Raw genomic sequence first — 13,664 nt, forward strand, 5'->3', positions numbered from 1 at the left:
CTTTTCTGGACGCAATGTGTGACAAAATCATCAGCCAGTACAAGCACCGCAATACTAATGCTAAATTTTTGGATTCCATTTCATTTTTTTTTTTTTGTTTGTCGCTTATATGTCCAGCTTCAATTGATGATGGTCTAGGGTCTATCGCTATTTCGCTGTCTTTGTAGACGCTTTTGCGAAAATATGCATTTCTGATTATCATTTTAAAAGTAATAATTTACATAAGCTTAAGAAATGTTGGCTAGGCTTGGCTAAGACGCAGTTATTAAGAAATAAAAGTATTATATCTGTCGAGCTGTGGTTACACGATATTTTGTGTTGCGATTGTTTACGATTTCTGAGAAAACGCCTATTTTCGTAGAGGTTTTGTTGCTGCAAAGCTTGCTTGCTCCTTTTATCTTTTCAGTGCACAAATTATGAAATTCGGACTTCAAGTTTAAATACGAATTGGCATATTAAGACGTTTTTAAAAAGTGACCCATTTATGCCCCTGGGTCGTCAAGGGTTATTTTTTTTCCAAAAATGTGGGAAATTTTTTCAAATCGCCTACTTATTTAGCCGTAATAAGTTTTTTGCCAGAGAGCAATGCATAGTGCATTGAACATTTTAGATTTAGATGAATTTTGGTCAGAACTTTATTGCCAAAGGGAAAAAAATAAAAAAAAAAATTGAAAGTTATGTAGGATTCTTATCTTCACAATTTCTGGACATTTGCAAGTTTATCTTTTGAATATCTCATAAGCTATTTTAGTTACAAAATTGGATCTGTTGTCGTTTTAAAGCTGATATTTAGAGCTATGAATAAGTAAAAAAAATTTCAAAAATGGTAAGAGCAAAAACTTATAAAAATGTTTGGCTAAATTTGTTTGAGTGAAATACCTCGACACTGATCTCAAGAGATCCTGAAATTTTCAAAAAGTTTTTTTTCCTGTTTTTTTAAAGAGACCAATTTTTGAACTTTAAAAAAAAATCCAAACCCCTCAATAAAGTTACGTTTGAAAAAACTCTTTTTCAAAATTCAAAAAATCATGAAAATTTCAGGATTTTTTAAGATCTGCTACATAGTATTGTCTAAAAAATTGAGAAAAAAAATCTAAAATTTCCGGATTTGTTTTTGTTTTTTGTTTTTTTTTTTATATTTTTTTTTTTTATAACGAGACCAGAACCAGTTAGAGAGTATGATCCCATGTGTTCAAGACTGCAGCTTCGTAAAAGCTTGGTAGCTTAAGAGAAAGTGTTGAGATGATCCCATCTCACCGTACTCTTGGCAGCTACGACAGTGGTTAGCCGGTGTGCTATTTAGTTTCACAGTGAATAATAAACGCAACCACTTTTTTAGAAGCCAATTTTGGTTTCAACATTAACTTTCTATGTATAGTCATTATTATACAGAGAGAGAAAAGAGGCCCTACATTTTTAATAATATGGGTGGGTTGGTATTTCTTGGAAAAAAACTGAAAAATTGCGTAAAAATGAGCTAAGTAGCAGTTATCTGCGAGGCTTATAAGACGTAAATGTATTCTGAAACATGACCACAGAGTGGTTCCCTTAGACGCTATCTCTCTCATTTAGGTTACTGCAGTTGCAGCAGAGTAGGAAGGGCAATGGCAATGCTGTGATGGATGTGACAATATGAAACATTGAAGAGATTCTTTAAAAAAAAACGATTGTTTTGAAAGTAGATTCAGGCGACTTTTAAATATATATTTATAACCTATTTTAGCTCTTTATTATAAAAAGCCCTTCTCATCAAAAGTATGTAAATACGACTTTTTCAAGAGTACGAGGCGTACGTACACTTTTACATGCCAAATATCAGTTCAAAACATTTTCATAAATACCATATGTGTAGGTACATTCATACATAATTGTCATCAGTAATCTGTTCGCTGTTTTCATTCACTTCGTTCGCTCTCACAAGTTAAAATTGTTTTGATTTCTCCTTTGATATAATTCTTCGCAATTTTCGCATGCCATCACTGCAATACACTTGCCATAGAAAACATACTTGTAGATACATAAATACATACATGCCATAGGATACACAAATTATTAAAATATATGTATGTATGTATGTACATATATAAACGTCGGTATACACGACTTTTATGACGAAAAGGTAATGAAGCGTGCGACAGACGCATTATCAAGGAGTCACTAAGCTAAAAGCGGCAAAATGCGAATTGAAGGAGAAGCAGCGCAAAACAAATAAACAATAAATGAAAGAAATTATCTATACTTGTGCGGAGAGTCGTACAACGGAGCGTATGAGTAACAATTTTATAGCGGGAGCAAAATTGGATGCGTTCCATGAAACATAGTGCACTCCTAGTGTACTCCTATTTGCAGTTGTAGTTGTGCATTTGCTCTGACTATAGAAATGTACGTTTGTTGTATTTGTGTGCTGCACTAAGCTCCACATCATTTTTGTAGTAGATTAATTTTGAATTGAAGTGTCTACTATGTTTGAGGGTTTCCGTGTTATGCGACTATTTAGTAGTGTGTATCTGGTTTAGAAAAAAATCATGAAGAAATCTAGCACTCTTTTAGGATTGCAATTGAAATATTTAAATGCATTCTTAACCCATTTTACTGTAATTTCATTTAGTTCAGTTTTTAAGGGTTGTATATGTCAATTGTTTGGTTTGCCCTTGTTACGTAAAAAGAATTTAAATCAAAAATAAATTTTGGTTGCCATATTAATAGTACTTATAATGTATGCAGAAAAGTTAGGGTTGAGTTTAGAGATGGAGGATTGGTACTTGCTTCAAGTCTCATGAACAATAATTATTTTAATTTAATTTGTGCAACTGGCAAATGGTGAATGTAATTTTTCTATAAACTCACCGGTTTTATCTTTTGTATTGGGTACTTGAGTGGAAAATGACTTACCTGAAAGTAGAAAAACAACATTTAAAATAAATTAGTCTCTTACAAAAATATTATTTTAGCTGTTTTTTTTTAATAAAAATTTTATAGGAATGCTGCGTGCATACCCACTGGGAAAATAGGTAAGCACCTTACGAGGTAAGCCATGTTTTCTTTCAGTTTTTAGTACCAAAATTGTCATCATGGCCAATGTGATCTACTAGTAAAGCACAAAATGCACACCTCCGACGACACATCAATTTTCTTGTTCCACTGAGAACTCTACGCAACTTTAATCCCTTCTATCGGGATAAAGTCAAAACTAATTATGCAAGGAATGCTTCTCTGTCGCGTGCTCTCTGTGAATTCAACGAGATATCGAATTCTGTCGGCCTTGATTTCTCATTATCCAAAAAGTCTTTTATTTCTTTGTTATATTCTGTTCTTTGATACATTATTGTATTTTGTTATTTTGATATTTGTTAATTTGTTTATGATTAAGCTTTCAAAATCTTCTCTGTTTGTAATTTCTAATTTCTAGTTTTAAATAGTTAGTAAGAACTTTGTTCATTGATTTTATGATATAAATAAATAAATAAACAAATAAATTACATTGTCAGTTGCAAAATAACGTGCAGCCGAAGTTATTTTCAAGCGTCGAACTTTTCCGAGCGACTGATCTGCATTACGCCTAGCTTAGTATGTCTGATACCAAATGTGCATTCTAAATTCCTACTTACATAAGGCGGCCAGGTCTTTGTTAAAGTAATGGAGATTCAGCAGGGAAGTGGTAAGGACCGCCGGGTGAAGGGCAATACCTTAGTCGCTCGGAAAAGTCCGGCGCTTGAAAATAACTTCGGCTGCACGTTATTTTGCAACTGACAATGTAATGTGTCGTCGGAGGTCGTCATTTTGTGCTTAACTAGTAGATGACATTGGCCATGATGACAATTTTGGTGTAGGTGGGTTGTGGCTAAGGTGTAAACCAACACACATAAATACATTGTATACTCGGACTACGTTCAGCGGCTCTTATTTGTATGCTTTGAGTTTAATTTTTTCTAGGGAAATTACCGATATTTTTTAGCTTTTTTGTTTGCTTGAAAAATAATAGTTATTTTTAGTCTTATTTTTCGCTTAGTTGGCAATGGTATTAGTATGTAGATTTAATGCTAAAGGTACACGGTCAAAAATTTGGGTTTAGTTTTTAAACCTAGCTGGGACTGCTGCCTTTTTTTTATAGTCTATATTTTGAACCAGTCAATAGTTTTAAGCAATTTTTTATATATTCTGGTTTTAGTCCAAGGAGCCGAGCAAATTATGTTTTGCTATGAGTGGTTTAAAATTAAAACAAAAAGTTCGTGGTTTCAAATATAGGCCCTATTTGTTTAAAAACCAAACCAAAATGTTTTAATTCTAGTTTCTAGGTTTCAAATATAGAAAATTTTGTTTAAAATCTAAACCGAAATAGAAAATGTTTGCCTCATTATACCAATTGACATAAGGGTGCCTCTCAGAGAAAGCACATTTAGTGAGTGTGCAAAGATGCTTGATACAATTGGTTGCTACCAAGGCTGTCCCCATCAGACGGAACATGAAATTTAAGATTTTTTCTTTTAATTATAAATTATGAAAAAGCTTTCGCGAAGTGTAACGTAACGAAAGAGAAAATGTTTGGGTTTAAAATTTAAACCGAACTGTTTAAATTCTAAACCCAACATCTTTTTTTTTAAACTTGGAAGGTTTGTATTTGAAACTAAATTTAGTTTGGTCATATATGTAGTCCAAAAAGTGTAGCTGTAACGGTAACGGTGAAGGGAATAGTTATGGTAATGGTATTGGCAAATGTTAAAGATAAAGATAATGGTAGTAATGATAATGGAATTGGTAAAGGCAGTGGTAATGGTTTGAGAAAAAAAATATTAAAAATCAATGCGATGACTTATATAATTGGGATTTCTCTTTTAAACAACTACAAGAAAAGAAAACCTCTTGCGTTTATGCCTTTACTGGAAAATAACACGTTTTTTTTTCAATTGCATAGGCACGAATAACTGTGCTTAAGCAAGCCTATTTATATGCTACAAATGAATAACCGAATTTTTAAGTTTACTCATAGTTCAGCTTAAGTGGTTAGTTGGATTTAAAAATATGAAAAACACAATAAAATAAAATTTCAAAAATGTTCGTCAAGCGGGAACAAATACCTCGCTCATGGTCAAATTCCGTTTAATGGCAGTTTAATGCATCCGCATTACTAAGTAATTAATTTATGTACATATTTGCCCTGCCACTTTCGCCCTTAATACTTACCGTTATTATTGCTTATGGCAAATCGTTGCTGCAACTGTTGCGCCAACGCTTGATGATGCTGCGCCAGTGGGGTCAGTGGTGGCGGTTGCCCCAGCTGATGTGGCGCCGATTGTGAGTGTGGCACGTTTGACATGGGCGACGCATCGCCGCCGCCGCCGCCACCTCCTTGTCCATTATTACCACAATTTGTGCCACTGGAAACGATTACTCCACCACCAACATTACCAGCGCCGCCATTGGTGGCACTACCACCAATATTCATGGCATTAAATTGTTGCACAGATATTGAAGTGGGCACATTAACCATGCCTCCTACTGTGCCACATTGTTGCTGTTGCTGTTGCTGTTGCTGCTGCAGCTGTTGTTGGCTAATGAGCGCGCCACCAGCGCTGCCAGATGTGGTGGTATTTATGGAATTTTGTAGATTACTGCCATTGGAATTGTTGTTGTTGTTGTTGCTGGCCGACAGTATAGAGCCATTGGCGATATTTGTTGATGTATTGGAATTTGTGTTGTAGTAAGAATCCTCGCCTGCAGAAGAAAAAAAAGAACAAAAGTGGAGTGTCATGAGTGGGCTGTATAGATGCGTGCACGCTAGCGGGTACATACAATGAAAAGCTCCAAAACTTAAGGTTACTTATGCATAGGAATGTATGTATGTATAGCAGTTTCCAAGAAAGTTTTGTACGGAAGAGGAGCTTTGAACTAAAAGCTTTAGCGCTCAGCGCGTCATCTGTTAAGACCTAGCTGCGCGAAAAGAGCTTTGAGCAGCAATGCAGTTACAAAGTTAGCAGATAATTTTTGTACGTATGCACATTAACTAACTGCCATCTCCATCTAAATTTGATACTAATAGCAGCGCGTGCAATTTATTTATGTGTATAAAATTCAATAGGTACCTTATACTTTTATGAAATGAATCATGCAATGCGAAAGGACAATTTTTTTTTTTCAAATAAATAACACGATTATCAAAATAAAGAATAAAATTATTTTAAACATAACGCCCCACAGTGCTTGCCCTTCATATAAAACGTGGGCAAACATAGAATTACAGACGAATTTAAATGACTTAATTTTTTCTTAGTGAATGTGAGGACGCTGAAATTAATAATGTTTTGATTTTTTTTTTATTTATTTTTTTTTTACTTCTATACGTTCACTGTAAATCGAGTTTGAAGTTCAAAATTCGGGTTGTTTTAGCCTTTATGTACAATGGTCGAAATAATTATAGCCGCACCACATTTTGACAAGTTTTAACATATTATTTTTGTTGTTATTTAATTTTTTTTTTTTTTATAAAAATATAGTTCATTCTTTAACAAAACCCGTGTAAATCAAAATTTCAAAGTTTGTGCAATATTTTGAAAAAAAAATCAACAAACTTCCATAAAAAAATTTAAATTTTTTAATTAGATTTCCCAGAAGGATTCTGACTATGCAGTTTTGTAGCTCATTGAATTCTAGTAGAAAAAAGTGCAAGTTTCAAATGGCAAAAAATTGTGGTTGATTTTTTTTTATTTTTTTGTCCCATTTGCGCTTCCATATAACGAATACACACAATTTATATTTTTATATGGAAGGAAATCGAAACATCCTGGACAAAAAAAAAATCAACCGTAATACCCAGAATATTACTAGGAAATCTAATTTTTTACGAAAGTTTGTTGAATTCTTTTTAAAGCGTTTTTAATGCCTAATGGCCAAGCTTTGCACCGAACGGTGTGGATCTTATAATTTTTTTAAACAGCATATAGCACATCTTGAAGCCAAGTCTTTTCTCATTTTTTAGTTCAACGAACAGCCCACATCTCATAGTTTTTCGTACAGCTGGCAACCCTTTTCGAAAGAATTGAATGAGCTGTACAAATCTGATGTCACAAAAAATACCTTCACGTATTAAAAAGGTGGCAACCCCACTAAAATAATAAAAGCTTATTGCACATCCGGAGACCATATCCTTTCACTTGGTACCTCATTTTCTAGTCCAACGAATGGTGAACATCTTATAATTTTTTAAACGGTGGCAACCCTACTCAAAAACAAGCACATAACTACACATCTAGAGGCCAAGCCCTTTGGTTTCACACCTCATTTTTCCTATTCCATCATATAGGTTTTTAGACAGGTGGCAACCCTATAAAAATTCTAAATACCAATGGTCACACTCCAAACGATACAGCGTATCTTAAAGAAAATCTCGTCCAAATCCGTTCAGTACTTTTCGAGATTAGCGCGTACAAAGAATCTCGACTTTCCTGCATACTATGTATAGATGTAACAGGTGTCAGTTTACAGGACTTGGCCTGTAGATGTGCAATAAAGTTTTATTTTCTAACAAGGGTTGCCACCAGTTACAAATTGAATTCAAATTTTTTAATTTACTTCTAATTTTATTTTAAAAAAATTTGTAAATACCCGCGCGCCTCACTGCGCCTTCAAAGTATTTTTGTGTTGTTATTGCCTCCGAAAACTTTTTTGGGTTCATTTATAAAAAAAAAAGTATGATTTGAAGAAAAATATTAAGTTATGAAGGTTTTGAGTTTGGATGGTTTACAGGACTTTCCTACTTTAAAAATGCATTATCTTTGCTCCCACTAATCACATCGGCTGAAAAAAAAAAACACTCTCGACTTCAATCTGACATTGTAAACGCTTCCTTTTTTAAGCAATGACAACTTATGACTTTATTAAAGTTCAAAGTTCAAACCCTTTAAAGGCAGGGGTTACGTTTGAGTGAGTCTATTTTGTTTTTGTTGATTATTTATTAACGTCGACATATCAACAAATAGTCATTTGCGAATCAAGCGTCGAGACGTAGCGCGACTTGTTTTGATTATGAATGACAGCAGCAAGCATAGGTCTGGATGAGTTATTTTGCCATACATACTGACAAAACTTAAGCTGTCACTCACATAATCAGTGAGTGGATTGTATTAAGAGTGGCATGTGCAAAAAATGAAAACGAGGAGAGTGTTTAAAAATATACTTGCCAAGCCGCCGGTAAAAATAATATCAAACATAAATATTATGACACATGCTGAAATATTTTAAACGCTTTTAAATTTGCTCTTATAGCTGTAATGTAAGTAGATACTATGTCCAGCCTGTTTTCATATTGATAGAAAGCATAATTTTTTCTTTTCGAAACATTAAAAACCAATAAACAAAAGAAAATTAAATTTAACAAGTAATTTTTAAGCAAACAAAAAAAACCGACTTCAATTCACATATAAAAACTTAGGAGTACCGTTAACTTTTTCAAGTTATGCGGTAACATACCTAAAAACAAAAAAAAAACAAAAAAAAATATTCCGACAAACTGATAACCTCCTCCTTTTTTGGAAGTCGGTTAGAAAGAAAAAATAACAAAATGAAAATAAAGCAAAAATAAATGAAAATATTTTTAACAAGTAATTTTTAGCAAAAAAAAACCGACTTCAACTCTCATATAAAAAAAATATATATATATCTCATGATCAACTGATCGGATCTTAACCAGATTTGTATGGGACCACCTCTGAGACACTACCTTCGATCGAAATCGGTTGACGTGGTCCAAAGTTATGCGGTAACATACATAAAAAAAATAAAAAAATATAAAATATAAAAGGCAACTAAACAAAATATTCCGACGAACTGATAACCTCCTCCTTTTTTGTAAGTCGGTTAAAAATTAAACGATGTTAATAAAAATATTTATTTTTCTTTTTATAACAATAAAATCTAAAAATTAAATTAGAAAAAGAAAAAAAACAAAATAGAAAAAATAGTACTTAACAATAAAAAAGTACATTTTAAATTTCAAAGCAAAATCTAAAAATAAAAAATCGAATTAAAAAGGACAAAAAATAAGGTTTTAAAAATTAAATGATATAAAAAATATAGTTAAAACGAAAAAAAATCTAGAAATTAAAAAAGTGAAATCATCAAAAGAAAAATAAATTTAAAAAATACAAAACCGACAACCTCATACAAAAATTTATGATTATCGTTTATTTCTTCATGATCCAATAATCGGATCTAAACCAAATTAGTGTGGGACCACCTGTGAGGTACCACTTTTCCTTAAAAAAAAAAAATTATAGAAATCGGTTGACAAATTTTGTCCAAAGTTATACATAAAAAAAAATAAAAAATAGTCCGACGAATTGATAGCACTATGTAACAAGGTTTTTGTCCCTGGGCTGTAATTGTTATTTCCTAGTCAGTTAGGTCCCAAAAGTATAGAAAACAGCTATTGTCGCAAGATAACTTTGCTTTTGTGACCATCTTCTTCAGCGTTCAAGTACCTACAAGACTTGTTCCCTAAGCTCTCTGAGGCGAAAGTTACAGCCGGTATCTTCGTTGGACCACAAATAAAGAAAATCTTCGAGTCTGAGGAATTCCCCAAGAAGCTCACTCGTGTTGAGAAAGCTGCTTGGATGAGTTTTATGTCAGTGGTACAGGGATTCCTAGGCAATCACAAAGCCGCAAACTACGTGGAGCTGGTCGAAAGTCTGGTGGAGAACTACGGCAAAATGGGCTGCAGGATGTCTCTCAAACTCCATATTCTGGATGCACATCTTGACAAATTCAAGGAGAACATGGGAGCATATTCAAAGGAGCAAGGCGAGCGCTTCCATCAGGATATAATGGAATTTGAGCGGCGATACCAAGGACAATACAATGAGAACATGATGGGAGATTACATTTGGGGATTGATTAGAGAAAGTGACTCGCAGTTTAAACGCAAATGTCGAAAAACCACCCGCTTCTGATTTACTTTTATGTTTTTGGTTTTCTGAAGTTTTAATAAAATTTAGTTTTGATTTATATGTGCTGTTCTGTATGATTTTGAGCAAAGTTTCCGAGGAATATTAGGTGGTTTCCATACTTTTAAGGCATAACAGACTAGGAAATAACAATTACATCCCAAGGACTGAGAAATTTTTTTTTTTGTTACTTAGTGTAGCCTCCCTCTTTTTTTGAAGTCGGTTAAAAATTAAAAAAGTTTCTAAAAATCAAATGATGTTGACAAACAATAAAATCTATAAATTTAAAGAAAATGGAACTATAAAAAGAAAAAAAAATCAAAAAACTAAAATAAAATATTTCTAAAAATTAAATGAAATTTACAAAAAATTTTATGTTTTTTAAAGAATACCATCTATAATTAAAAAAAAATAGAATTAAAAAGGAAAAACACATAAAATATATCAAAAATAAGGGCCTTATTCATAAAAAATAGAGTAGCTTTAAAAAATTTGTATACATATGTAAGCTGAAAAATTTATGAGATTTTGTAAAGCTCTTTAAACCTACTTTATTTTTTATGAATAAGGCCATAAATCTTTTTCATTTTAAAAAATCTAAAATTGAAAAACTAAAAGGAAATTATATTAAAAAAAAAACGCGAGCTAAATGATAGGTATACAAGTGCTCAAAATAGCTTTTCCCCACGAGTGAAGAACGAGAGAGCATTTTTTTTTTCTAAGACTATCGTGCAAGAGTAACAAAAGTCTCTCTGTCTTGACATCCGTCTTTCGTTTGTCTTACGAAATACTTTTTACTATCTTAGACAGAATTGTACTTTAAGTTATACATATGTAGTAGTATTTTTGAAGTATTTGAACTGAACTGAAAATAGGCAGTGCGCTTAAAAGTAAGCAATTTATTCGTTGTAAAGGTGCGTTGTAAAGTGGCATGCGATTAAACTGTTTTTCTTATAAGCCTGTATTTTTGCTATGGCATTTTTCTTCTTTTTGCTCGGCACTTACATGCAACTTTGCATAATTCTCTTTAGCGAAAGGAAGAGTATTAATGCTTCATTAAGTGCAATCGCCTGCAAGTATGCAACGCCGTCCATAATCGTTACCTTGTATGGAGTGACATATATCTTATCTGCGCACAACCAAATGTGCCGTTGGCGAAATTGAACGCAGTGACAGTTACGTTCAGTGAAGCACTTGGTTTCATTGCAAATGTGTAGCTTAAGGTGAACCACTTCTCATATAAAAAACCAAAAAAAAAGTTAAATGTGAAGATGAAGAAATAAATGATACCGATTAAGACAAAAAAGGGAAGGCAAAATTGTAGATAAAACGAAAATGAAAACAATGAGAAATACATAAGAATTACGGTAACTGAAAGGGTACGAAAATTAATTGAAATTTTTCGATAGCAACTGAAAAAAATTTTGTCATAAAAAATTTAGTTATCAAAAGTTGTCAAGTTACAGAAATTTGTCGAATCATCGAAGTTCAAAGTTATCGAAATTGATCGAGCTGTGCATGTTGTTGAGTTATCGAAATTATTCAAATTGATCAATGTTTATTGAGTCGTCGAAATTTATAGACACAGAAGATTATTTGTCGATTTTTACGGATAGTTATCGAGCTATAAAAATTTATGGGATTGTCGAAATTTATCAAGCTATCGATATTTATTGCATTTGCAATATGTATAGAGCAAACGAAATTTATTCAGTTTTCGTAATGCATATAGGTCATTGCACTTATCTAATCGAAGTTTTTGGAATTTTCCAAATATATCGAGTTATCGAAATGTCAAGGTTATACATATAAGTTGATCGAATTTGGTCGTGTTACCAGAGTGTAACAAGTTATTGAAATTTGTCGATAGCTTTCGAAAAATATGGAGCGATAAAATTAGCCCAGTTGTCAAATTTATAGAGGAATTCAAAATTTAAGCAGTTATCGATTTATATTGACACATACAAATTTTTGAGTCATTGAAATTTATCGAGCCCTCGGAACGCACAGCTATCGAAATTAGTGTACTTATTATCGAAGTTTCTTTCGAGCTAGTCTTGTCAATCACTGGACTAAAAATATGCAAAGCAAGTTGAGAGATTTTCGGCGATCACAGTTTAGCGCATTTTTTTAACTAATTTTAAAACGCTTTTTGCCTTAGCGCCTGCCCCCTACGTTCATCACAAAACTTTAAATATCACTGTGGGGACGCTAAAATGACGTACAAGAAACGCCGAGACACGTAAACTTAATTTTGAGTCGTAGATTACACCGTGCGACAATACATTTTACACACAGAAAAAATTAATATTTTCGCGAAAATATGGGTAAATCATAGTAAAACTGCGTACTTAGTTTTTCTCTCTGACGCGAGGGTTTTTTAAAAGGACTTTGAAATAAAAAAATATGATTATTTCAAAAAAATTATTTAAAAAATTCAGTACAATGTAGAATAACAGTAAGGGTATCATAGAAAAGAAAATATTCTGTATAATTATATAAGAATAAATTTTTTGGTGCATAATGACGAATGGATAAGGAAAATGTCCATTACAAATTTTGTCCTTAAATATCCTTGAAAATTTGCAATATTTGTTTTTGAAAAAATTATTGTTTGAGGACTAATACACACGACCTCATCATCGAATTTCGTCCTGCGAACTTTATTAACCTATTAAGATAATATTTATAAAAAGCGCATTTTCAATACCTATTCGTCCTTGTAAACCAAAAAAACTTTATTGTTTCTAAATTCTACAGAATTTTCTTTCTCATTCGGTACCCATACTGTAATTCTATATTTCACAGATTTTTTTAATAATTTTTTTAATTAATCACATCTTTAAAATTTCAAAGTCCTTTGAAAAAAAAATCCAGACGTCAGAGTGAAAACCCGAAAAACGCAGTTTTACTATATTTTGCCCATAGTTTCGTGAGTAAGTATATCGATTCTTTGATGTGTTTTGATTTTTTTTTTTGTTTTTGTCGCACGGTGTTGCGGATATGTATACCGTTTTTCTAGATCAAATTATTTTCCCAAGATATTTTCTTTTTAAGTTTGCATTGCGAATGAAGAAATTCAAATTTTATTCTGGAAAATGTTGCTCATACGCCATGTACGAGTATGTACGACTACGGTATGTACGATGTGGCGTATGAGTAATATTATTTCCTGCTTCTATTACATTCAAAAGAGGCTTTTTTATTCAGCGCTTTTCATTGTTACTAGCTTGATTTTTAGGAAAAAGAACAGGCTTTTATACCAATAAAAAAAATTAAGGTGTGATTTTTTTTTTTAATTTTTCCTTGCAAAAGTGTGAATTTGTTTTATATAAAAGAAAAATCTGTGGGAAATGACCATCCACCTAGCGAAAGAAGCGCCCCTGGCTAATGTAAATACTCATAAGTTGGATGCCAATATTTCTGCAACTCCAATAGTTCCGAAGTCAGCGACATACTACGTACATATATACATCTAGGCATACATATATCAAAAGTGCATTCCAGCAGTGTGTTAGTGTAAATGCTTGCATGCTGCTCGGCGCTTAAAATAATGCAACTGCAATACTACTTATCACAATTTATATGAGCACTTGCAGTAAACCACAACTGCGTTCCGGGGTTAGCGATCTACTCAAATGCTTCGCTCGCATACATTTTTGCAGTCGCACACACTTTACTGTGATATGGCATAAATCCTACTTCATTTCTCGTTCGCATATTTCGCCC

The 13,664-nt window shown here is 32.7% G+C and overlaps 1 protein-coding gene across 1 annotated transcript in view; it reads right to left on the reverse strand.

Moving 5' to 3' along the window:
• The window catches only part of LOC118747151 (AF4/FMR2 family member lilli-like), a 55,895-nt gene that overhangs the window by 6,390 nt on the left and 35,841 nt on the right, over positions 1-13,664 (reverse strand). Inside the window, exons 2-3 of the mRNA XM_036481138.1 lie at positions 5,182-5,712; positions 2,848-2,892 (exon numbers count right to left, since the gene is read on the reverse strand). Of these exons, the coding sequence (XP_036337031.1) occupies positions 2,848-2,892; positions 5,182-5,712 (576 nt within the window). The remainder of the gene's footprint in view (positions 1-2,847; positions 2,893-5,181; positions 5,713-13,664) is intronic.

The sequence above is a fragment of the Rhagoletis pomonella genome, unplaced genomic scaffold (genome assembly GCF_013731165.1).
Source record: "Rhagoletis pomonella isolate Grant_MI unplaced genomic scaffold, Rhpom_1.0 Rhpom_scaffold_00011, whole genome shotgun sequence".
NCBI lineage: Eukaryota > Metazoa > Arthropoda > Insecta > Diptera > Tephritidae > Rhagoletis > Rhagoletis pomonella.